The sequence below is a fragment of the Aotus nancymaae genome, unplaced genomic scaffold (assembly GCF_030222135.1).
Source record: "Aotus nancymaae isolate 86718 unplaced genomic scaffold, 86718_ANA_hifiasm-v0.15.2.pri h1tg000016l, whole genome shotgun sequence".
NCBI classification, from domain to species: domain Eukaryota; kingdom Metazoa; phylum Chordata; class Mammalia; order Primates; family Aotidae; genus Aotus; species Aotus nancymaae.
In genome coordinates this window covers 74,019,360-74,045,949 of record NW_026988428.1, presented here as the reverse complement: position 1 = coordinate 74,045,949, position 26,590 = coordinate 74,019,360, and the positions used below count along the sequence as shown (strand labels likewise).

The 26,590-nt window shown below is 38.6% G+C and overlaps 1 protein-coding gene across 2 annotated transcripts; it reads left to right on the top strand.

Moving 5' to 3' along the window:
• Positions 1 to 24,275, top strand: YBX3 (Y-box binding protein 3). Of its 2 annotated transcripts, XM_021667812.2 has the most exons (10): positions 1 to 274; positions 3,921 to 3,984; positions 4,945 to 4,978; positions 7,746 to 7,835; positions 10,137 to 10,259; positions 13,169 to 13,375; positions 19,152 to 19,249; positions 21,110 to 21,284; positions 21,873 to 21,973; positions 23,702 to 24,275. In XM_021667812.2, the coding sequence occupies exons 1-9, from the start codon at positions 16 to 18 to the stop codon at positions 21,936 to 21,938; spliced, it is 1,116 nt and encodes a 371-aa protein (XP_021523487.2). In that variant the 5' UTR covers positions 1 to 15; the 3' UTR covers positions 21,939 to 21,973; positions 23,702 to 24,275. The 2 variants fall into 2 exon arrangements, with proteins under 2 accessions (XP_021523487.2, XP_064233737.1); XM_064377667.1 differs by lacking the exon at positions 13,169 to 13,375.
• Positions 24,276 to 26,590: the final 2,315 nt, after the last annotated feature.

The window sequence follows — 26,590 nt, the reverse complement described above, 5'->3', positions numbered from 1 at the left end:
AGCGGAGGAGGAGGCATGAGCGAGGCAGGCGAGGCCACCACCACCACCACCACCCTCCCGCAGGCTCCGGCGGAGGCGGCCGCCGCGGCTCCCCAGGACCCCGCGCCCAAGAGCCCGGCGGGCAGCGGTGCGCCCCAGGCCGCGGCCACGGCGCCGGCCGCCCTGGTCGCAGGAAACCCCGGTGGGGACGCGGCCCCCGCAGCCACGGGCACCGCGGCCGCCGCCTCTTTAGCTACCGCCGCCGGCAGCGAAGACGCGGAGAAAAAAGTTCTCGGTGAGTCAGGCCAGGGAGGGCAGGGGCCGCGGTAGCGGGGCGGGCCCAGCCGGCCGCGGAGCACGTGTGGGCAGCTAGCGCTGCATCTCCCACCCGGGCGGGAGAGCGGACTGCACGGGGTCCCCTGGGGTCTCCGGGTCCCCAGCGCCGGCCGCCGCTGGCCACCTCCCTTGCCGGCGCTCCCAGGTGAGCTTGCAGCGCCCTGCGCTCCTCGCCGCCCTGTGCGCCTCCCTTCTGGTCCTGGGCCAGAAAGTTTGGGTCTTAACTTCTGTCACCCAGACGGGCTCTGTCCTGGATTCCCGTGGTGGAAAATGCCTGCGTTTGGAGAGGAAAGGAGAGGCGGTCTGGGAGAGGGGACATTGGGTCGGGATGGATGTGGATGTAGGGGAGGGACCGACACGTGGGTCTGGCATTTTGGGGTCCTTGATTGGGATCTGGGAAAGGCGAGCATTTCCGTTGAGGAAGGAGAAGGCGCTAGAAGGAGACGGGGCAGGAAAGATGGAAAGGCTTCTTGCCAGGAAGGGTCAGGTGTCTGTCTCTGACGCCCTTCCCACATGGGCTAGGGAAAGACGCCATGCTCCTGTCGGCCACAAGCCAGCAAAGAGGTGTTGCAATCGTCTCCGGGAAACATGGGTCTTAATCCCACGTCCTCCGCCCCCCCTCTGTGCCCACTGCTGCAAACAGCCATTCAGTGTCCACCAATGGCTACATGCTTCCCTCTTCCCGGACTGTGGGAATGCACGTGGTGTAGCAGCTGAAAAAACTTCGTCGGAAGTGGGGGTATGACGTTAGTTCAAAACATTGTTACCTTGGCACTTGTAACCTAGGAAAGGAAACAGGAAGATGAAATGTTCAGATTTGGGGGGCAGTGGATGCAAAGGGTTTCTGTGGTGGTTGTTGGTTTAGTCACATAACTTAAGGGTTTTCTTCTTAAGTAACGCCCTGTGTGAGTTCTTAAACAGGCTTGCAAAGCAGGTGGGTGGTAAATAAACTCCCTAAAGGGTGTGTGCCCACATCTTTAACTCTTTTAAACAGGAACGTTAACAGATGGTGTAGGATGCTTTGGAGACATTTCACTATTTGGGGTGGGGCATGTTTGTCTGATCTCTCTGAGCCGTACTTCCCCTTTGGGAAGAGAGTTGAGGGAACAATGTGAGAAAAATGTAACACCTTTCAATATTCCCCACCTCGAGAGAACTGTTTTTCTTTTTTCTTTTTACAGGGCTTTTACTAAGTTCCTGCCAAACAACATACTAATTGTAACCAGTGTAGGTTAAGAAACAAAAGAGGCCTTGTTTTGCTAGACTAAAAGTTGCTTAAATCTAGTCTGTTGTGAAGTTGTTTCTAGCAAGTATTTCTTGGAACACTTTCTGCCAGATGTCTGAAAGAGACAACTTTGTGTTCTCCAAAGCAATGTTAAGATAACTATTCTTAATGATGCCTTATTTTTGTATAAAGGAGCTTTTGCGGTTTTTTTTACTTAATCCCGTACTTTTCTGAGATGGGGAAAGCAGATATTATCTTTGAAGATGAAGGAAACAGATAAATTAAGGTTAATTTCCTCAACCAACTGCCTCTGCAGGTCCCTGGTGATGAGTCTGATGACTTTGATCTTTCCACTCTTAACTGCGATCTCTTTACAAATGAAGGACAGCCCTTTCTACATGACACCTAAACACTTTGTGTCTAGTGTCACCTTCTTTCCTTTGCCAAGCAAACACATGGATGCCTAAAATGTGCTAGGCACAGTGCTGACTAAAATGGATATGTTCTAATATTTGCAAATAGGCCTTAACTTCATTTTATAGGCACATAGGCCAGGAAAAATAGTTTTCATGAGTGAAAGAAAATTTTCCTTCTAATAAATATGGAAATCTATGATCTTCCTCTGTCCCCACCCTTCCCTTTAGTGTATGTGAAGTGGGTTTATGGTTTAAAGCAAGAAGTGGGAATGAATTTGATAGTATGAAATCCTTGGAAGTATTTGTAGAATTATGAAATTTTTCAAAACTACATTGGAGAGTAAAAATAACCTTCAGCCTGGATTGAGGTTAGACCTGTATCATCTTTTTCCTTTATTATTAGTATTGCCTTTTTAATCAAGATTATTCCTTCAGCAATGTTAGACATTAAAAACAGTTCCAGTCTTTATATTTTCCCAGTAAGTTAATTTTTTGGGCAAATGAAAAGAGGCACAAAAAGCATATTATTTGGAATAATGCCTGACTTAAATGCATATAATGTATCAAAAACGGGCCTCTTCTGCTAAAACATCAACTGTTTTTTCCTCCTTTGCCTTGCTGCTCCAATTAGAATGGCCTGAAACTAAAGATTGCCTGGGTTTGATCTCTCCTTTGGAGAGATGAGAGATCTTTGGAATTAAAGCTGGAGAATGCCTAGTCAGTGTAGGCTGCATAGCTTTGGAGACATAAAGATTTTTTTTTTTCTTTCCCCCCACAAAGACAGCTAAAATATTTACCCAGTCTAGCAAAATTCAGAACTAACCCTCCCTACAACAGAGCAAGTCCTAATTACTATTTTAGTTTTGAATTTACAAGTGAAACCTTATTGTTTATCCTTGGAAATTATAAACTTTCCATTTTATGGAGAGACAGCATGGATTAATGTTAATTTCATTCTCTACTGAGCCTTTTTTCTTTCTTTTTTTTTTTTTTTAAGGTAATCTATTGTCAGGTTTCTCATTTCATTGAGTCTCCATAATTGCTTTTTGCCTTTCCTGAATTTAGACAGGGACATTTCCTAGAAGTACTGAATTTTTCATTCACAATTGATTCCAAAGATAATATTTAAAATAGTTGAGATAAATATAAACTTATAAAATACAAGTTACATGAGGTTTTATTTTGTTTAGATTCCTTCTCTTAATTCTGCTAAAATCTGGCATTGTAGAGAAGTGGTCCTGTTCATGAGGTAGAGACAGTGATCACGGTAAAGAGGGGGATTTTATGGAAAATGCTTAAGTTTTATTCGCACAACTGTAGAGAGCAAGATAAACAAAGAAGCCCAAATTCATCATGTGGTTTGAAAAGACCTGTTACATCATGTCTCAGAGTGGTAAGTACAATGGATTGAGACAGCAACAGTTCTATTATTATTCTTGCCTCCTCTGATGGGCTCCCATTGGGCAACTGGAGAAGTTGCTTTATGTCTTTGTAGATTGCCTATTAACAAGGAGCCATCATCTCATTAAAGTTTGCCTAATATTTCCAAGCATGAAAGTGATGCATTAAGGTCTTCCACCTGTCTATAGTCTTTTATTGTGACCCCTCTTTTGAACTTACAAAATGCGTCTAGGTTAAAACTTGGAACATTCATCTTGAACATTTTTTTCTGCAGTGTTTCTCAACTTTAATGATTACAGATTTGTATAGACTTAGAACCACTTCTTATCTTATGACTTTCCTGAAAAGTTGAATAAGAAAGAAAGGTTTTTGTCTTCTGCAAAGTATTTCCTTATGAAATCTTGGCTTGCTCCATTTTCTTTTTCTAATATATTTTGGAATTAAGCTTTTAATGGTTTCTTTAGGTATGTTTAGGCTTTGTATAATGTTATCAAGATCTTAGTGATATGAGCTTTATCTCTTTGTAGGTCAGATACTAATTTATCTGCTCAATCCTATTTTAGCCACCAAAGTCCTTGGCACTGTCAAATGGTTCAACGTCAGAAATGGATATGGATTTATAAATCGGTATGTGTGTGCGTGTATCTGCGTGTTTTAAGTTTATACTTATGTTGTGGCACCAGCAGTTATAAAATACTTCATTAATGGCTTATATAAATTTTTTAGGTTTCTAAGCATTTTAAATATTCTCATTTCTAAGCTACTGATTGTTAAGTATTAATTAAAATACATTTCCAGGACACTCACAAATAACTTATTTCATAAAATATAGTCGTTGAAAAAGAAAAGGAGGAGGAGATAAAATCAGAAATGGGAAGGGCCTTAGGATAAATGAGACCATATCCATAATTTTGCAGATGGAGAAATGGAATCTTAGACTGGTTAGGCAGCTTTCCTAAGGTCACTCAACTAGTGAGTAGTTGAGCTGGATGTTTAACCCAGTTCTGGTCCAGTCCTATGTAGAAACTGTAAACTGTGATAACTTTTAATTGTACAGGAATGAGAACGTAACTACAGGCTGTTGAGAGTATTATGAGGTTTTTACATGATATCAGCATTTTCTTTGCCTTCCTACCCTGTCCTAAAAAAATTCCTCCAATTTCTTGTCTCCTTTGGTGGGGAGGGGGTTGGGGACTGTTTTAAGTTTCAGTGTAAGGAGAGCCTAGTTCACAGCTGTGCCCTGTCCTTTTAACTGTCTTGCTTTGCTTTTGCTGGGAGGAGAATCTAGGGCTCTGATTACACACCATGTGATTCAGAAAGAGACAGAGGAAGGGGATGTTTCTATACGTTGAGTCTACGAGCTTGGATCTAAGTACTGTGGCAGTGTGGAGGAGGAACGTAGATAGCTTGTAGAGTTAGAAATGTTTAACAAGGATTGATTTTTGGTGTCCAAATTGAGTGTAGAAAATAAGTGAAAATGTATGTTGTGTTTTGAGGACTTGGAATTTAAATTCATAACACATAAGTTCTTTGAAGTTTTTCCACATACCTACTACCTCTAATTGTAAGCTTTTTGTCTTTCAACAGAAATGACACCAAAGAAGATGTATTTGTACATCAGGTAAGAGGGATTAAAAATATTACATTTGCTGTGTGAGGCGGGGTGTGTAATTTTCTGTCATCCTTTCCCAGTAAGTCCTGTGGATTATTATTTTAGTCTAAACTCTTTCTGTGATTTATTTGGCAACAAGAGAAGAGTTTCACATTTTAAGATTGGCAAATAAGTTCTGCCCCATCATGTTAACTGTTTTCAAACAGTTTTATTTTTGCAGTTGTATAAAGTAATATTTGGTTAGACCGCTTTCTAAATTTTAAAGCCTTTGCGTCGTTAGCCCAAAAAAAGTCTGTTTCCATTTAGCATCCTGTTCTGATGGGGCTCCTCCTTAGCGTTTGCCTGGAGCCCATCTGGCTTCTGCCTGGGTAGGTATTGGTTAAACCTCCTATATTAGAGCAGCTCTCAATTAAAGTAAATAGCACAGAGAAGCAGATAGTAAGATGAGAAAACTTCCAGTTCCCACAGTAGCCCTCACTCTTGTTAAATGAGGCACGTTAGGACATATCCAGGTCAAAAGATGCAAATTCCCTTAGATTTGCAGGAATTAGAGGAAGTGGGTAAGATACGGAGCTTCTCTGCTACAGGTACCTCAGTCTTTCTTTACTTTATTAGCCTAGGATGTTATTTATTCTCTTATTAATATGTCCTAGGCTTCCTTTATAAAATAGGTTAAGAGACAGAATACTAACCTTAGTGTTCTTTTTGTTTATTTAGTTTTCAGTTTGTCTGAAGTATGTGTTCCTAGAGTATAACAGTAAGGAAGATAGAGCGGCAGGTACTAGTGCCTGCCCATTCACTTGCAGTGCAGAAATCCAGGATGCATCTGGTTTTCTATGTTTTTGTTTTCTTCTGTTTAGGTTTGTGTGTGTATCGGGGTGGGAGTTGGAGATGGCATCTAAAAAGAGGCTCTCTAGTTGTGGTTTCTATTGTTTATATTTCTACTTGACTGGATATATCTCAGTTGTACCTAGATAATTTGAGTAGATTTATTTTGTTCAGATACAGTGACTTTTAGGGTCATAACACTGTTCTTTAGAATACTTGGAGGTTTGAGGTTTATAGACCTTTTGGGGTAAGAATTCTGAAGACTGCTAGGTAAAGGTCCTCAGAATTTGCTGTATTGGTGGCTGGCTTTATTAGCCTGTGAGTATCTGACCCGATTCCAGCCCCCGTGAGGTTGTGTGGTGAGTCACTTCAATGTGTTGAGGCTTGCCAGTTTAACAGGAAAAAGGGAGCGAGCTGGCAGGGAGGGGCTGTTTTTGGAATGGCTGAATGTTCATGCTGTGTGCGTGTGTATCCTGTCCTGAACTGCCTTTTTTCCTCTATGGGTGAGGTCTCTGCTCTATTGGCTTTTTCTTTTCCCTCCTACTCAGAGTTAGGGGATGGGCTGGATTACACATACTTAATCGCTTTATAAAATAAGGTTGACCTAGTTCCATAGAAACTCAAGCCCCTTTAACTGTTTAGAGATACCAGCCAAAGAAATGGAAATGCGTTGCAGGAATTATTCTCTGTCTTCATTGATTGAGAAAGAGAGAGTAGCACCTATTCATAAGCAGATATTTAGGTGTAGATGTTTAATAAAGAATAGCATCTTAACTAACCTTTTAATGTATTGTCAGGGAACATAGCATTCATTGACATATTAATTGTGTGATGGGGAAATGTTGAATAAATATCTTATAGGTGGAATACAGGGTTATGAATTCCCTCTCCTCTTCTCCCATCATCCCTGGGGATGTTAGGTTTGTGACTTCAGATAAATCACTTTAACTGTTAGTCTTTTGTTAACTCAGCCACAAAATGGGAGGAGGGGGAAGCCAGATTATTACTAATATGTTCTGATTTTTGAGGTAATTTTGTTTACTCCGTCAGAAATATTTATCCCCTTGGCATTTTAAATTTTTTTTTTTTTTTTTGAGACAGAGTTTCGCTCTTGTTACCCAGGCTGGAGTGCAATGGTGCGATCTCGGCTCACCGCAACCTCCACCTCCTGGGTTCAGGCAATTATCCTGCCTCAGCCTCCTGAGTAGCTGGGATTACAGGCATGCGCCACCATGCCCAGCTGATTTTTTGTATTTTTAGTAGAGACGGGGTTTCACCATGTTGACCAGGATGGTCTCGATCTCTTGACCTCGTGATCCACCCGCCTCGGCCTCCCATCAAGTACTGGGATTACGGGCGTGAGCCACCGCGCCTGGCCCCGGCATTTAAAATTTTTTTGTTCTTTATCACTGCCTCCTTTCCCCCTCAACCCTAGCTTGCATTTTAAAAATCCCTATTGAAGTTAGTAGTTTCTGTTGTCTACAGGAAACTCTATACCTAATATATGTGTTTGTGTGTATATGTAAGATCACACAGAAGCATTTTTTGCCCTTGCTAATGGAGCTACAGCTTCATCTTCTGAGATTCAGAGAATCTCAGAAACTTAATGGTTTGAGGTAACTAATAGATCTGATATGATCAGGTGATCAGGCTGTAACAGTACCGTGTAGTCACTGCACACACTGTAATTACAGAAAAAACGTATTCTGTTTAATCCACCATCAAGATCAACAGCACAAATCAAGAAAGTAATGTGGAATATAGTTTTATAGTGGTTTTTCTTTTGTTTTTTGGAGATCCAGATTAGTGAGAGAATGATGGAAAAATGATAGTTGGTCAACAGTTTCTTCAAATTCACTCTAGTGTATTTCAAGTGTACTTGAAAGCAGTGAGATCTATCGTTAATATTGAAATACAGTTCGAATAAAGTTTTCTGTTCTCTTGACAGACTGCCATCAAGAAGAATAACCCACGGAAATATCTGCGCAGTGTAGGAGATGGAGAAACTGTAGAGTTTGATGTGGTTGAAGGAGAGAAGGTGAGAAGAAATTGTGGTTGGGTATCAAAGTGCTGGCACATGGTTTTGTTGCACAATAAATTGAATTGATATGACTTTGGAATTTTTGTACAATAGCAGGAAGTGAGTTTTAAGTAGATTTTTTTTTTTTTTTGAAACGGAGTCTCCCTCTGTTGCCCAGGCTGGAGTGCACTGGCGCAGTCTTGGCTCACTGCAACTTCCGCCGTCCAGGTTCAAGCAATTCCTCTGTCTCGGCCTCCCAAGTAGCTGGGATTACTGGCGCCCACCACCATGCCCAGCTAATTTTTATACTTTTAACAGAGACAGGGTTTCATCACGTTGGCCAAGCTGGTCTTGAACTCCTGACCTTATGTGATACCCCCGCCTCGGCCTCCCAAAGTACTGGGATTACAGACATGAGCCACCGCGCCTGGCCAGCAGAAATGTTTTCACATTGTCATTATAAACATTCTGCAATAAAGATACTTTAATTTCCTATTTAATAAATGATCAACTCCGATTATGGAAAGAAAAGCTGATTTCTCGATTAAAAAATAACTTTTATTTTTGTGCCAAAGGTATATGTTTTGAAGTGTAGATTAAACTTTAACTATCTTATGTATTAGCAATATATTAAAACTGCTTTTCGGCCAGGCGTGGTGGCTCGTGCCTGTAATCCCAGCACTTTGGGAGGCCAAGGCGGGTGGATCACCTGAGGTCACGAGTTTGAGACCAGCTTTGCCAACATGGTGAAACCCATCTCTACGAAAAATACAAAAATATCTGGGTGTGGTGGCACACATTTGTAATCCCAGCTACTCAGGAGGCTGAGGTAGGAGAATTGCTTGAACCTCAGAGGCAGAGTTTGCAGTGAGCCGAGATACTGCACTCCAGCCTGAGCAGGAGAGCAAGATTCTGTCTCAAAACAAAAAAAGAAAAAAATGCTTTGGGGCAAAAGATTTTTCATTTATCAAAGTAAAGTTTTCAGGCTGACTTGTAAACACTTCTGCATACAAATAATACATAGTAAAGAATATTTTAATCTCAATAAAAGGAGATTGAAATGGAATATAATCATTTTGTTTTCTGCTTGGCTTGGATTTTGGGAAGCTTGACAGACCATAAAACAGCTTTATTCCGGGAAATTGACTCCAAGAAGTTGAGGGATTATCCTGAAGACTATCTACAGAAGTTTTTAATATTGTTATATATTCCATGTTAGTAATGTCCTTTATGTTTTGTGTTTAGTCAATAGTCTGTTACAGATATTAGTAAAACAATATTGACTAAGATTAAAAACACGCTAAAACTTCATATAGCACACACCTACCATGGCACCTAATCATGGCAACTCAATTATAAACTAACGGAATGAATGACTGGTTAACTCCCTGGATGTGCTCTTCCCACATACACATATACCGTTCCACAGTTCATAGTGGCTGTCAAACGTTCTGTTTTAAAAGAAAAACACTTTATTTCATTTGATACAGAAATTTAAGTGATTATCTTTACTAATGTGATCCTCAAGGTATCTTGTAATTCTCCAAGATTTTCAAATCACTCACCAGCACATGCCGGTCTATGATGATCTTTGATATCCCATCCAATTGTTTAAAATTTGTTTTGGGTTGATTTTTCTTCTGTATGTTTTCAGAACTCAAGGTTTTACAAATGGGATATAGGGTGTGAAATACACTCTCTGAAATCTTTGTCTAAATTTTTTTTACATTTTTGAAGCATTATTTTATCCATTTATCCATATGAGAGTAAGAATTCCAAATCTGTTTCAAGGATAATAGGAAAGTTTAAAGAAAAGCCCCTTCTTGCTGCTGCCAAAATGGGAGAAGTTTCACTCAGTACCTTTGTGCTGGACAGAGAACCATGTGAGCCCATGAATAGGGATTCTCCTCTTGGTACCTCCTAGAGTAATAACACAGGTTTCAACACATTCCGGGAAAATAACAGTATCTCAGTTCTTTCCTATTAAGGAATATTCTTCCTGGTCTAGCATTATCTTTATTTTGACAGTTGTATATTTGCTAGTTTATGTTCCTTAAAGAGGTTACATGTTGCTTTTGAGATTGGCATGACTAGACAAGAAAGCAGAGCTCAAGTTGTGTGAGCAAACAAGCCATACATGTTTAAATCAATATGTGAAATGCCTTGCTCACTTTGTTGAAAACCTAGATCTGTTTTTAAGATCACAGTGGGAATTCTTAGTATGTTCTGCCAGTCTTATACTCTAGCTGTCCAAGGCTAGTTTTTGAGTAAGTTTATGTTCTTTTTAGTTTTAAGGCCATCTTTTTATTTTCTTCTCAGGGTGCAGAAGCAGCCAATGTGACTGGCCCGGATGGAGTTCCTGTGGAAGGGAGTCGTTACGCTGCTGATCGGCGCCGTTACAGACGTGGCTACTATGGAAGGCGCCGTGGCCCTCCCCGGAATGTACGTTGTCTCTGTTACTTGTCAGTGATTGAGAAATTCTTCATGCCAGGAATTAAGTGTATGTACTTGGAGCAGATAAATGCCTTGTCTTCTCTTGGAGACATGGTTTAAGTGATTTTTGTTTTTTCTTTAGAGGAAATTTCTATCTTATTTTTTAAAATTTTTATTTATTTCCATAGGTTTTTGGGAAACCGGTGGTGATTAGTTAAACGAATAAGTTCTTTAGTGGTGATTTCTGAAATTTTGGTGCACCCATCACTGGAGCAGTATACATGGTATTCTTAAGGGGAAATTTTAGTGCTCAGATTTTATCCATAGCTACTGGTCTCATTAGAAACTTGCCATTCAAAAGTTGTATTAGTTAGGATATATTTGGCTACAAGTAATAGACACTTAATTATCTTGTAAGAAGAAGACTTAAGGGAGACAGTGCTGAGGTTTCAGCAAGGTTTCTCTGCATTTGGCGCTTTTTTCTAGCCAGAACCTAGCCAGATGACATTTCACTGGCAAAGGGGAATGTGATTTCCATCACTGACTTAACCTTGTTGTTCATTCCTTGGTGCTGACACTGTTGACCGCTAGAAAATCAGCATTTGCTTGGTGAAAAAATGAGAAGTAACTTGTGAATAGGCAATAAAAGTGCTGGCCACAGAACTATTAACTAATTTGCCTTAAGAGGCTGTTTTATTTAGCATTGCATTTTCCCATTATTTCAAAGTAAAGAAGCAATAAGTGATGCTATGGATTTTTAGTTCTTTAGGTTGGTCTCAAGGCAGGGGAAGAGTTTGTAAGCAAATCTGACTAGAGCTTTCTTGGGAGGCTCAGTTTATAGGAGTATTTTCAAGGCACCCAAAATGGATCCAGTATATTCGTAGTTATGAAGAACTTACTAGATTTGAATCAGTTCTTGGTATTTCTAGAATTAGAACCAGGGATTGGTACGTTGAAGAAAACTCCAAATGCAATGCTTGTCAGCATAGGATTGTGACTACCTATCTCATCCAAAGAAAAACTCATCAGAATCAAGTATCTGCAGATTGAGAATGCCTTACCTTTATGTTGGTAGATTTATAGCTTTCTGTTTACCTAAATGCTTTTCCTCTTTATTCTGCCATCCTCGCACACACTGCCCAAATGAATTCTGTCAGATTCCTTAGGACTTCTCTCGTTTCCTTGTTTTTGATTATCTTATTTGACTTTTGATAGGCTATGAGGGGGTAGCTAGGAATGAGCTGCTGTAGCATTTCCTACACCATGTTCTCTTTCAAGTTCATCAGAGTCACAGAGCTCTGTGATTTTGACTCCGAGGTCAATTCAAAAGTAAAAGAGGTGGAAAAACATTCAGTGAAAAATTTTTCTTTAAGACTTATCCCCTCCAAAAACTGAAAGTTCTAAAGTCATGCATATAAAAGATATTTAGAAACAAAGTTGTTAAAACTCTTAAGGTATACATAAACGAAGCTTTTTTGTCGTAATAACCGAGTCCCAACAACTTGTTCAAGTATCTCACCAAAGAGTGTGTTCAGCAGGCTGGTGCCATTATTAATGCTTTGTAAAACTCTTAAAGATTTGATTGTGTAAAATTGAAAAGAGGAAGATAAGCTTAAAAAGAAAAACAGTTTATGTTGTCTCACACTTAATATTTTGGTAAGCCTTTTCTGTGCAAATAAGTGTTTACATAATTGTGAATCCCATCTAGGATAGAGGTTTTATGAAGAGTAGAATGGCTTGATTTTTTTTAAAGTTAAGACTAGTCGAGGCTTTTTTGGAGGGGGAGTTTGGTTGCATGTGTGTGCTTGTTCTGGAAGGGTCCAAAGCTTAAATACACTCCTGTAAAAAAAAGTAATGGGTCATTATTTTGTCTTTTTTATTCATTTTTAAAAACTACTTTCCATTAAAGATGTTTGCATATCCCCTTTAGGTAGTATATGATGTAATTTAAATATAGGAAAAATAGAAAATGAATCAATAATTTCTTTTGTTAATAAGGTCTATATTTAGAAACGTCCAGTAATAGGGCTTATTACCATCAAAGTACAATTAAAGCTTTACTTCTAAGCATACAAAGGGAGTCATGCCATAGGTCAGTGGTTCTCAAACTTTTTGGTTTTGGGATCTGTTTATATGCTTACATGTTATTGAGAATCCAAGAGTTTTTGTTAATGTGTACTTATATTAACATTAGAAAGTAAAATAAACTTAAAAAGAGTGGTATTGCTTTATACTTTTGCAGATCTCTGATGTATGGTTTAATAGAAGATAGCTGGATTCTCACATCTGTTTTTGCATTCAGTCTGCTGAGAGACCACATGTCATTGTAGCCTTTGGGAGACCCCACCATAGACTTCTGAGAGAATGCCTGGGAAAGGCAAATAGCATCTTAGCAATGTTACGGCACTAGTTTGACATTGCTGAACCCCCCTGGAAGTTTTCAGAGATCCCATCCACACTTTACCGACTGTTGTAGGAAGTATACCACTTAGGTCAAATATGTTGGTAACATCATAAAATGTATTCTTTTTTGGCTTTTCCCTGACATTGCCTCAGTGGATGGTAAATGTTGGGAGACACGCATTTCATGGAGCTAAACATTATAAACCTTGCTTATATTACTTTGGGTGGTTGGTTTAGCTTATGCTAGTTCTAATTAGATTACTATTAAATTGATTATAGATTGCGCTTGCTTTTCTGCTTCTTGGTATTTTATCTGCACAGATCTGCTCTAATCTTAATGTACTTTATCCCAGGCAATCACATGATAATCTGGGTTAAATGCATTTTGTCTGTATAATGGAGGGGATTATTGCTTTGGGGAGATTTTCTTTTGGTGATAACTCATCCTAAACGGTGTTCTTTGGTTCTTTCCTTGCTAAAACTTCTTCTGAATCTCTGTTTCTTTGCTTCGCTAGTACGCTGGGGAGGAGGAGGAGGAAGGGAGCGGCGGCAGTGAAGGATTTGACCCCCCTGCCACTGATAGGCAGTTCTCGGGGGCCCGGAATCAGCTGCGCCGCCCCCAGTATCGCCCTCAGTACCGGCAGCGGCGGTTCCCGCCTTACCACGTGGGACAGACCTTTGACCGTCGCTCACGGGTCTTACCCCATCCCAACAGAATACAGGTAAAATTGCAACTGAGACTTCTCTTCAGCAATCCTCACCCTTCCGTCCTTCTCTGCCTCCTCTTCCTCCTCCTCCTCCAACACCAGCTGCCAGAAACCTTGGTTATGGCTTCCTGATGCTACAAAAGCTAAGGCAAGGCCTTCAGTCTGCTTTTTCAAAGCAGCCATTCCGGTAACATTTCTAAAAGCAAAACCACGTGATCCATGCCTATACTAGGGAACCCTGGTGGCTAAAGTTTGTAATTGACAGAAGAATAAAAAAAATTAAAGTAACAAGACGGGTGGCATGTGTAAGAGCTTCAACTTTGAAGTCTGGCTACATTTGAATCCTGTTTCTGCTACTTATTTGTGAGGTTTTGAGAAAACCCAAGTTTTAGATTAAGTTCATCCATTAAATGTGGGCACTAAATGCCTGCACCATTGGGTTGTGATGATTAAACATGAAGGATTTAGCAAAAGATGCCTGCAGCTTATAATAACATTTGTAAAGTATTGGATTTAAATGAGATAGTGCTGATTTTTAAAGGCAGCCTACCAGAATGGAGGTTGTTGATTATTGATTCTCCTTTTTAACTGCAGAACATTAGTACAGCTGTTGTGAGTTTGTTTTGTGATTAATAAACCTTACATCAACTTTGCAGTTCCTAGGGAACTTGGGAAACTGGGCATAGGTCATCATTTTGTTATCACTGGCCACACGTTTTGTCTCCTTAGTGTCCTTGGGGTTTCTTTTTTTCCCCCCAACTAGATGTTTTGACTGAACATTATGTTCAGTCTGTTCTCTGCTACCCTTCTCCTGTCCCATCATGCATGACTGTGTTCTTGCTTGTTTTCTTCCTTCTACTCTTCAACAGCTGCCCCTGACAAATGTGCTAAAAATAACAAGTAGACTTACATATATGGAGAGATTGGGTACACGAGACATAGTAGGTTGCTTTCAGCACTCTGGGCTTCTAGGAAACAAGGACAGGAAAAGTCAGTGAGATTGTAATACACACTTATTTTTAGTGCCTTAATAGTGCCATCCTGAAATACTCCTCCTTAGTGTTTGGCATATACAACAAGTATCACGTTTGCTGAAAACATGATGATTCTTTTCCATATCTTTTGAAATAAAATGTATTTCACCTTAGGAATTGAAGTTTCAGAGCAAAGTCATTCCTTAGTGCCATGTGCAGAAGCTAGTTGAAAGCTACTTTTGAACACGTATGCTTACTCCCATAAGTTAACTTCATTTAGTTGTTGACTGAATGGCTGACTTTCCTACCTAGTCCATGTCAAAAGTAAAAGTTGTCTTGATCCTTTAAACAGCATTTTTAAAAATAATCTTTCTAATATATACTATGTTTGGATGTTCCCTGACTAAGTAGTCGGATTAAGCCAGTCAAGAGCATCAAAGAAAATTCCTAAGGTTCTCATCTATATACAACGTTGTCAGTGTGATGTCTTAAAAATGTATAGATGGATCTCTAGGATGGTAAAAATTATTGAGATCAAATAGAAAAGTATTTGCCAACATTTTCTACTATTACAACACTATGAAATTTATTGGGCATAATAGAAAAAAAATAGTTATATATATAGTAATATATATATATTATATATAGTATATAGTAATATATATATTTTATATATATAGTATATAGTAATATATATATTTTATATATATAGTATATAGTAATATATATATATTTTATATATATAGTATATAGTAATATATAGGCCAGTGATACTTGCCTTATGCACTAAGAACATAATATAGCATGATTTATTAGTGACTGAATGGCTTCCATTTTTAAAGAAAGTAGTTCTATAGATTTAAAACTTAAGTAGAATCATTCACTGAACTACTATGTACTTGTTGTTTTTGAGAAGATAATCATATGATGGAGGGAAAGGAGCAACATTGTGGCATCTACCAATGACAGATGTTTAGAATCGGTTCTTAGTTCTCTCTGTAGCCTGAGGGGAGCAGTGGTTTCCATATTTTTTGTTGTTGTCACAAATGAGGGGATTTTAGTATTTTTAAAAATTAGCAACTTTTATTTTGCATAGACAAGAAGTGGTAGAGCTTAATTTTAATTCATTTTGTTCATGTCCTTTGTCATTCTAGCAAACTCTCATCCTTTATCCTTCAATTAATTGCTGTTTCTGTCAGAAACTCACGGTTTCTGAGGAAAAAGTGGCGAGCTTATATAGGAAACTAAAGAGAGGCTTGTGTGTTGGGGATGATACGATTGAAGGTGGGGAGGGTATGAGGTAAGATTAAGGTGAGATCTCGGGGGGGAACAGGCATGCTGGTAGACCACTGTAAACACTTGACCTACTGTAAATGTGATGAGAAGCCAGTAAAGGGATCTCAACAGAAAAGACACATTTCAGAGATTACTGGACTGTTTTATTGGGACTAGACCACAGGAAGCAAGAGTAAAAGTAGGAAGAAGAGCTGCTATAATCCTTTCAATAGAGAGATGAACATGGGATGTATTAGAAACTGGCAGTGGAAGGTCTGATTAATGGTTAGATTTGGAAAACGTTTTAAGCATATAGAGTTGTTGGCATTTCATGATGGGTTGAATGAGGAGTATGGGGTATGGCAATATACTGTATGAGGAGTAAATAATAACTGGTTTTGATTTAAACAAATATGGGAATACTGAAGAAAGATTGGGTTTGGAGGGAACGGTGAAAATTCTTTGGGGGTCTTTTTCTCGTATTAAATTCACCTACAAGTGGAGGTGTTAAGCAGATAGAAAAAAATAAATAAAGCAGAGTGAAGAGGTAGAAAGTGGCTGGAGGATGGAAGGTATAGTCTTAGATACAATGGTTGACCACTTTTTGTGGGGGTTAGTTAAGTTATATTTGAGAAGAGACATAGATGAAGCAAGGGATTATCCTTCAGGCCCCAGTAAAGGCATGAATGGGAATTGGAAGGGGAGAAATGGGACTGTAAATAATGATTTGGGGTTCTAAAACAGGTTATTTAAAGCCATAGGGGCAGGATGAGATTACCTAAAAAATGAGTGTAGGTGGAAATAGGATACTAGGATCACGTTCTGGGACACACCAACAATTAAAGCTTAGGAAGATGAGGATTGTCTAGCAGAGGACAATGAGAAGGAGCAGCCAAGGAGAATGTATTTCAAGAAGGAAACATGTTAAATGCTTGCTAATAAGTAGAAGAGATTAAGCTGAGAGCTGATTATTAGATTTAGTAACTTGGAGATCAGTGGTTTGGTGAAGACAAAAGTTTAATTAGAATGGACTTAAGAAACAGCAAAGGGTGGGAAGAGACATATCCCCCATCGAGGTTTCTGTAGTGGTGGTCATGGTGTTTGTTTTTTCTTTAGAATGTATGTCTGTAAAGAAATGGGGTAGTAGCTAAAAGAAGATACGGGATCAGAGCAAGATTTGTGCTTGATTTGATTTTCTTTTTACAATGTTGAGTTCCCCTAGTCTCTCCCTTACCCCTTATTTCACCAGCAACTTCTAAAGCCATTTGATGGGGCAGATCAAGGTAGGCATGTGTGTTTGCCATACACAGACATACATATATACACATACATAGCCACACATATATATGTAACATATTGTGTGTTTGTGTGTTCCATAGTTCTGCCTACTGAAAGGTCCTGAAAGCAGCGATACCTTAGTAACAGCAGTGAGCATACCTGTCACCAATTTTTTGTTTTTAAATAACGTTCTCCAACAAAAAGAATTCCCTTTGGAGAAATGGCTGATTTCAGAGCTGAGACAGAGAAAGTACAATATGAACCTGGAACGGCTTGTTGTGCCAGAAAGTGAAGAAGTACTCAAAGAATGTTGGAAACATGTCAAAAGCCAGCTTGAAGGGTTTCCCATTGGCCAGTAATGATAGTAACAGATTATAACTCACTGAATAAAATAGAAAACCATGAGTCCATACAAATATAAATAAACCTGTGTTGAAAAAATTGATAAGGAATAGTATATTTACACACTTTGTAAGTACTTCCTCACAAAGTACTCATTAATTACAAAGAAGGAAAGAGTGAACTTAGGAGGACCCTGGTAGCAAATACCACCTTAACCACTTATCAAAGTGAACATTGTCAGTAATGGCACAAATTGAAACTATATGCCATCTGACAGGATACAGTGAGGAGAATGTAGTGTCACTTTTGTGACTTACTCCAGGGATACAAAAGCAAAATCTAATCATTTGTGAACACCAGATAACCCAAGTTGAGGGATATTTTACAAAATAACTGGTAACTGGTTTGTAATCTTTAAAAAAGTATTAAGGTCACGAAAACGAACGCAGTGGCTCATGCCTATAATCCCAGCACTTTGGGAGGCTGAGGCGGGCAGATCACGAGGTCAAGAGATCAAGACCATCATGGCCAACATGGTGACACCCTGTCTCTATTAAAAATATAAAAAGTTAGCCAGGCATGGTGGCAGGAGACTCACTTGAACCGGGGAGGCAGAGGTTGCAGTGAGCCAAGAGCCCTCCACGGCACTCCAGCCTGGCGACACAGCACGACTCTGTTCCAAATAAAATAAAATTAAATAATTGTTTCAAACAAAAAATATGACTGACTTCAGTGTGTAATTCTAAATGATGTTTTTGCTATTACGGGCATGATTGGGACAAATGGTGAAGATTGAATGGGATCTGAGAATTACATGTAACTTTTCTGTAAGTTCATGCTTATTTCAAATTTTTAAAAAATTGAAAAGGATGGCTGCTATTTCACTGGCTGTACATGCTTGGATGGAAATGATAGGAAAGGTAAAAATATATAGTGAAGGGATAGCGTTAACATGCTGTATCTCGTTGATGAGAATAGAGAGGCTGTTGGTTTCAGATATCAGCTGGACCACCAGGGTAATGGGAAAGAAGGAAGTTCTAATGTAAATACAGGAAGGTTGGTAGATTTGCTAGTGAGAATGTGGAAATTGTCTTCCAGTTGTTTCTCTTTTCTTTATGAAATATGAAGGATGGTATTTGGCTCTTAGGAGGAGGAAGGGATGTCTTGAGAAAAGAAAAAAACATTGAGATATGGCTGTATGGTAAAGAATTGCAGACACTGTTGGTGAGTTTTTTTGGTTGTTGTTTTTAGTTCTTTCTTTCCCCAGAAGTTGTACAATAATTTTATTCCACTGGCTTAAAGTAAGTTTGTTGTAAAGAAAAATAAAAGAGAATTTTATTTAAAGAGTTGAATGAAACGTATCCAATTTCAAAATCTTAAATTGATAGGCTAAAATAAAGTTAGGTGCTCTGGGACTAAGCAAATGACTATTCTAGTCAGACTAGCCGTGTCTTCCTTTTCAGTCATTCACAATGATTTACTCATAAATAGTTTGTGTTACTATTTTTTACTTCTTTTTTTTTTTTTTTTTTTTTTTGAGTCGGAGTTTCGCTCTTGTTACCCAGGCTGGAGTACAATGGCGCGATCTCGGCTCACCGCAACCTCCGTCTCCTGGGTTCAGGCAATTCTCCTGCCTCAGCCTCCTGAGTAGCTGGGATTACAGGCAGGCGCCACCATGCCCAGCTAATTTTTTGTATTTTTAGTAGAGACAGGGTTTCACCATGCTGACCAGGATGGTCTCGATCTCTTGACCTCGTGATCCACCTGCCTCGGCCTCCCAAAGTGCTGGGATTACAGGCGTGAGCCACCGCGCCCGGCCCACTATTTTTTACTTCTAAAAAAAGTTCTGAACACAGGCTGTATGCTCTGTATCTTATCCCCTGTGCCGTGACACTCACTGTCGGCTCTCGTTGCCTCTCCAGGCTGGTGAGATTGGAGAGATGAAGGATGGCGTCCCAGAGGGAGCACAACTTCAGGGACAGGTTCATCGAAATCCAACTTACCGCCCAAGGTACCGTAGGTATGTTGCATTTTCTACTAATGGCCAGTTCAAGAACTTGTGTGCACAGTGGTAGAAGGAGGACGGTGTTTTGTGGATTTATTATATAATTTGAAGATGTGGCTGCCAGAGTTTTCAAGTGGTGGTGTGACATTTCCCCTCTACTTAATACTATAATTTTTAGTTATCTCTGCACCAAAGCATCATTTTGTATTCTGGAACTAGAATATGATGTAAATTAATAGTTAATTTTTATGAAAATAAATCAGATAAATTATTGGGGGGCAATTCTGTGGTAATGCTACAAAGGAAGAATTGAGTGTCAGAGGGGATTTGGGATACTGAATATTTTAATCACTGAGGCAGTCCAGTAAAGTCCAGGGTATGATCACATTGCCTGAATTTAACTTCCTACTCTACAATTCATTAGATGTATGTTCTTGGACTGCATTCCAGCCTGTGTAATACAGTGAGGCCCTGTCTCAAAAATAAGAGAAGATACTCTGTAGTTGAGGATTAAAGGTACTAATGCAGCTAAGATAATTAGTGTGGTGCTTGATAAAGTAAGGCCTCAATATGCATGAGATATTATGCCACCATTGAGGTTAATAGTAGTGAATGCTAGGTTATTGTATTTGTGCTTTGTTCCTTTTGAAGACTGAATGAGGTTAGACTCCCTCCCTAAGATCCTTCTGAAGCTTTTTATACTATATGCCTGCCCATTCTTTTATCTTAACCTTTGTGGTAAGTGGAAAAACTACAACTTCCTTCCTGAATGGTGTTTATGCTACCTTCAAATTTGTCAATAGGGGTTTATTGAAGGGAGAAAAAGTATATTATATTGGGAAAGGATTCTACCGAGTCTGTATCCTTTTTCTTCACAAGGTTCCCTCCAGTTTTAGGCATAATCACTAATGACTGAGTACTAAGGCCTTTCAAAGTAAAAGAGACTGCATAGAAATGTCTTACAGGAACAGAAAGGATGCAGTTGCATGTGTGAAACTCAGCTTTGTCGGTTCCTGGCTAAGTGATCTTGAAAAGTCATATGTGACCTTTTTTGACCTATAAAAGCAGCACTTTTATATAGCTCATCCGTATACTTTATCATCTAAACCTCTTGGTTTTCTCATTATAAATCTCTTCCACAGAATTGCCATTGAAATTAAATATTTAATTTGAAAACCAACTAGCACAAGCTCTGGCACATAATAATGTTTCTTCTCATGTTTAATTCCCTTAGTCTCTACTTTTGTTCACGGAAGGCAGATACCAGACCACTTTTCTTTTTTAATTTTCCTATTAGTGCTTATCAAAGGGCTTGATGGGAACGCAGTATGTTTTGGGTATATATGTGTTCCCTACAAATATGTATTCAAATGAAAGGAGAAAATGATGGAAAAATAAGTTTTTTTTTAAATGAAACTTCTGTTCCATTTGCTGCATTGGCCTGTATATAATCTAGCAATAAGTACTGATAACTTGATCAGTACTTTTTTTTCTCTTTTTTGGATGGAGTCTCAGTCTGTCGCCTGGGCTAGAGTGCAGTGCTGCAATCTTGGCTTGCTGCAGCCTCTGCCTTATGGATTCGAGCAATTCTCATGCCTCAGCCTCCCACATAGCTGGATTACAGGCACGTGCCACCATGCCTGGCTAATTTTTGTATTTTTAATAGAGACGGGGTTTTATCATGTTGGCCAGGCTGGTCTTGAACTCCTGACCTCAAGTGATCTGCCTGCCTTGGCCTCTCAAAGTCCTGGGATTACAGGTGTGAGCCACCATGCCCAGCCCTGATCACTTGACTTTTTAATTTTTAAAATTAATTAAAATCTTATTTTCTGGAGAAGCCCTGGCCTGTTGGCACTTGTTCTATGTTCCCTACAGCAGGGGACCTCCTCGCCCACGACCTGCCCCAGCAGTTGGAGAGGCTGAAGATAAAGAGAATCAGCAAGCCTCCAGTGGTCCAAACCAGCCGTCTGTTCGCCGTGGATACCGGCGTCCCTACAATTACCGGCGTCGCCCACGTCCTCCTAATGCTCCTTCACAAGATGGCAAAGAGGTAAATCCAGCCAGTCAGGGCAGATGTTGCCAGATCATTTTTAATCATGTCAAACTTTAGCATTCTAAGAGTGGTTTTATCACCTGATAACCTGACACTTAACAAATATAAAAACATTTTGCTCAGTATCCATATATATAGGGTATGCCTTGCACATAACACAAACCAAATATTTGATTCCAGTTAAACTTCTCTGAAAGAATGACCCATACTAATGAGAATTTAGAGCGTTAGGGCTCTTCAAATAACAGGCATTTATAGAGAGGAAGCTGCCTCTAAGCATGAGCTGAAAGCACTTAACACAGACTTTATGGAGAGTAGTGGTATTTAGTTGCTGTTTGTAAGCTGTTCTTCTATGGTACTAATTTGTTTTGTTTTGTGTGGGGTTTTGGTTTCATTTTGTTTTGGCAGAGATGCCAGGGACTGAATGTGGGACTAATTTGTGACTCATACATAAGAGTAGTTAAATTTTTGCGTGGTGATTTTTCTTCACAGGCAGGAAAATTCAAACTTTTAAGAACTTTTAGTCTTGAACTTTCCACTGTCACCTGACTTATTTCTTATTTATGGCTTTGTTTTGCATTTTAGGCCAAGGCAGGTGAGGCACCAACTGAGAACCCTGCTCCAGCCACCGAGCAGAGCAGTGCTGAGTAACACCAGGCTCCCCAGGCACCTTCACCATCGGCAGGGTAAGAGCTGGGGCGGCCCAGTCTTGAGTTGCTATTTTCTTTTTTGTATCACTGGTTTCTCAAGAAGAGTACAAATTAGTCTAAACTAGTTCTGCAGTTCATCTGTGGCAACCCCTTGTCTCTGTTGGGATTCTGTGGAAAAAGTGATTTGGTGGTTAAATATTTCAGGGATTGACCTCATTTTGATAAGCTTTGGTGAGGGTATAAACATTCAGACAGAGGTGATGATAACTCAACTTCTTTTTTCTACATAGGCAGTTTTTAACTACTAATACCACTTAGGAAAACAGATGCAAAAAGTCCCTAACAAAGGCCTGGTTTTAGTAATCAGAAACCATTTCAGAACCTTTTTAGTAATCAGAAAGAGTAGAATAAGCTAAAGAGGTTTTTCTTTTCCTTTTTCTTTGATAATCAACTTTATTTTGAAGCAGTGCAGCATAGTGTCTAAGAGCCAAGGTTTTTCTATCCAGTAGAGGCTCTACTGCACCTCTCATTTGCTGATTGATCTAGAGCAGTTTATCCTGTTTTATCCTACTGATCTCGAACTTCTGTCCTGTGGTAAAAGTGATTTGGTCACTAGCAGATGTTTTGATCACTTTGATCACTGCTTGCCTTGGCCTCTCAAAGTCCTGGGGTTACAGGTGTGAACCACCACGCCCAGTGGTGTCTCAGTCCTGTCTGCTACTGGTAAAAATGAGGATACTAATTATACTTACTAGGGTTGTTGCAAAGATTATTAAGTGAAATAACGGTTAGGAGGTGTTTACAATAGGGTAGGGTAAAGAGTAACCTCTTGAAAAAGGATAGTTTGTTATTTTCTTTGTCATTTTCTACTTTTTTCTGTCTTTTAAAGATCTTGGAAATTTTGTTTTTATAGTAGAAATATAGCTAGAAAAATCAACTCAACTATAAATTCTGGGGTTTTTTTTTTAAATGTATAACTTTTAAACTGAGACTTTAATTCTTTTGATACTTCTTGGGTTTGCTCTTTCTATGAGCTTTTAGTTGAGAGGTTATAAACTCAGTATCAGTGCTATTTTTCAAACATTGTTAAAATTTCATAAATGAAGTTTTGGGATTATTGTAAGTTCTTGTGTCTTAATGCCATCTGCTTTTATATCCAGTGATTTAGGATTTTAGTCAGCCTTTTATTCGGTAGACATTTGCTATGAGGGCAATGTTTTATCTTGGGTAGCATGGACAGTTTGTCACAGAAATAAGTTCCCTATTCAGACTTGGAATCAACTGATTTAGAGTAAGATATTAATCATATAAAAATGGCCATAACCTTTTATGGAGTAACATTACTTCCAGGTATTGTTTCTAAGGAAATAGTTTAAATATTGGGAAAAAATATTTCCACAATTTACAGTCTGACATTTGGGAAGTAGCTGACTTAGCAGTGATATATTCATATTAGGAGATAGGGTGCAGCCACTAAAATGATTTTGAGTACTGTTCATTAGTAAAGGTAATTTTCTTTTATACAGTTTTATAAACTTTTGCTATTATGTACTGACTTTTCTGGTTTATAAAAATACTTTATTAAAAAGTAAGAGTTTCCATTTAATTAACAGATAGCTTACAGATCTATACAAGATGTGATTATTTAGAGCATTTGATGTACTCTTTTCTAATTATATGAAAAGCAGATAATTTTTCCCTTTTTATTCTTTAACTCTTGGTTACTTTGTCACTCTTTCTAAGTTTGATTTTAATTTTTTCCAGGTGACCTAAAGAATTAATGGCGATTCAGAAATAAAGGAAAAAGGAGGCCACAACCTTACCAACACCAAAGAAACATCTAAGCAATAAAGTGGAAGACTAACCAAGATTTGGACATTGCAATGTTTACTGTTATTCTTTAAGAAACAACTGCAAAAAGAAAATGTCAACAGATTTTTCCAGCAAGCTGAGAACCTGGGAATTCCTGCACAGAAGACAAGAGAGCAACCCCCCCAGTTTCAGCAACCACTAGGTTTATATACTTTTTTCCCTGGTTTTTACTGTTTTGGTAATATAAATTGAGACAAGAAATACTAATACCACATGGGGAGAACCCCAACCAAAGAGATCTGAAATACATAGTAAATGCTTTTTTTTTCGTTTTTGTTCATTTTGGATGCTGGTGCTAAACCTCCAAGTGTCATGATTTAAAAAGAAATTTTATGTCCTCTTTATTTATTTCTAGGATGAGGGAAGGATATTATTTTTGATGTCTTATGTGACTCTCTTTGAAAATGTGCAGTTAAGAAATTCTTAAAAAATAAAATTTTTACCCTTCAAAGGACAAAATGTTAAACAGGAGTATGTTTTTGCCGACCTTAGCATGTGTTTGTCTTTCTCCCCCACTTAACTTGCTCGACTTGATTAATAGTAAATTCAAAGCCAACTGTAAAGGTATATTAGTATTATTTCATAAATTTAGGCATATAAGCTTGAGGTCATAAAAAATTGGATTCCTGTTGAAATATACAGCTGGAAATTGACAAGTTCATGTCTGAGTTCAACAGTGGGCACGAATTATTTGGTACTGTCTTTTTTTGAGTAATGTTCATTCAGCGAGGTGACTTGATGACCTTTAGGTTAATGAAGGAGTTAATAGTTCTGATATCCTTAAACTTCTAACCTGAGGTTTTTAACACTAACTGCTGTGTTGTAGGTATATATATGTGTGTCTTTCAGAGAAGAGATATGGGAGCGCTTTACAACTACACATTTCTCCCCCATCCCAGCCATGGTATCCCTAAGTTGAGAAACACTATAGCATCTGTCAATGTATAGTTACTTTTCAGATCTGCTGCATCCAAATTATTTTGTCCTTAAGTGCATATTGAGCGTAGGTTTTGTGCTAAACATTATTCTAGTGGCTAGGAGGGAACAAACCAACAAAATACCCTTGTTTCAATGACCAGGCACATACAGAAAATTAACAGATGTGGAGTTGTATCAGATGTCAATAGGTGCTATTAAGAAACATAAAACATGGTAGGAGGATAGGGACTGGAATAATTACAGGGAATATGTTGATTTTAAATAGTGGGGAGGGTCTCCTAATTTAAATGGAGTCATAAGGTGAAGGATCATTAAACATTTGAGTAACTGCAGGGAAGAACCTATAGGTGGAGGGAGCATTCTTGGCCTTCTAATAATTGGCAATCAGGTGAATGTGAACTGTTCAAGAACCTTGTATTATCCCTCAAGTTAAAAGGGTTGGTAAAAATTGGTAATAGGCCAGGGCAAAAAAAATTCAACTATATAAAAAAGTATTCTTTTGAAAGAGTCTCCCATCTTGGTTCCAGTTTCCTCCAGGCAACCAGTTAGCATATCTTAAAAATAAATCCATGTCACATATTTAATGTATGTGAGTCTGTGTGTGTATATGTGTATATGTGATTGGCAAACTAATGCAAATCTGAGAAGTAGAAATGAGCTTAAATTGTGCTTATGTTAACAACCTAAAAACAATCATTCAACATATCCATGTTTAAAATTTTATGGATAATTCAACTGTGCTGTTTAGCCAGTCTTCTCTTTTTTAACTCCCCCTTCTCTGTTCTGCTCACTTTAAAGCTATTCTAGTACAGAATATTTCAAACATACTCTTTAAAATATTTTTAAGATGTACCATATACTTTTTCGCACTGATTTTTTTCCACCTAATATTTTTCCTATTATCAACATATGTAGAGTCCTCATTTGTACTGACTATAACATTCCATTGCATAGCTATTCATAATTGTACTAGTCTTCTATGATTGGATATTGAGGGTTTCTTAATTGCCATTGCAAACATTTTGCCTCATATAATCCCAATATCCTTCTAAATACTATCTGTTTCAGGATGATAGCTGTTCTATTTCTGGAGGGAAAAAAAATGAAATGATGAATTCAGAGTTGAGGAAAAGATACTTGGTAGTAGGTGTCAGTAAAATCCTAAAACACAGTGGTTGTAGGTACAGAAATAACACAAATTGAATGTGGTGTGAGGATGGGCCAATAGTATGTTATTTTACAGCAACAAACCAGAGACCTTGGATTGCTTTATCAAGAAATACAGGCTACTGGGGTGAGACCACAGCCAGAAATTAACTAGAAGGCTGTCTGTCGTACTGCAATCACAACTTATCTGTGTGGTTGTTCATATTTGATGGCACCGCATCTATTAGAAAATAGCACTATTCAATTCAATATTTGAGTGCCTGCTATGTGTCAAGAGTGTTGCTGGGTGCTTTCAGATCACAAGTAAATCAGCTGTAACGATAACCACAAGGGCTCTTGTATTTATTACAAAGATGGAATCTTTGAAAGCTTTTCGCTCTTAGTGGAGTGGATAAATGTATTTATAAAGACATGTTTGAGATTTTAAAGAAAAATTTTAGCACTAAATTAGATTGATGTTAGTTTCAGTTAAAAAGTAGAAAACAATCTCTTAAGAAGAATGATTTTGTATGTGATGGCATAAATATCTTGTTTAATAAGAAAAAGTCTAGAAAGGATACAGGTGCTGATATAAATCTCTGGAAATGTGGTCTTGTACAGTAGCAATAATAAAAATTCATCAGCTTTGTCATTTTCCCAAAATGCTTTGTGAAAGCATTTCATTTTAACTGATGA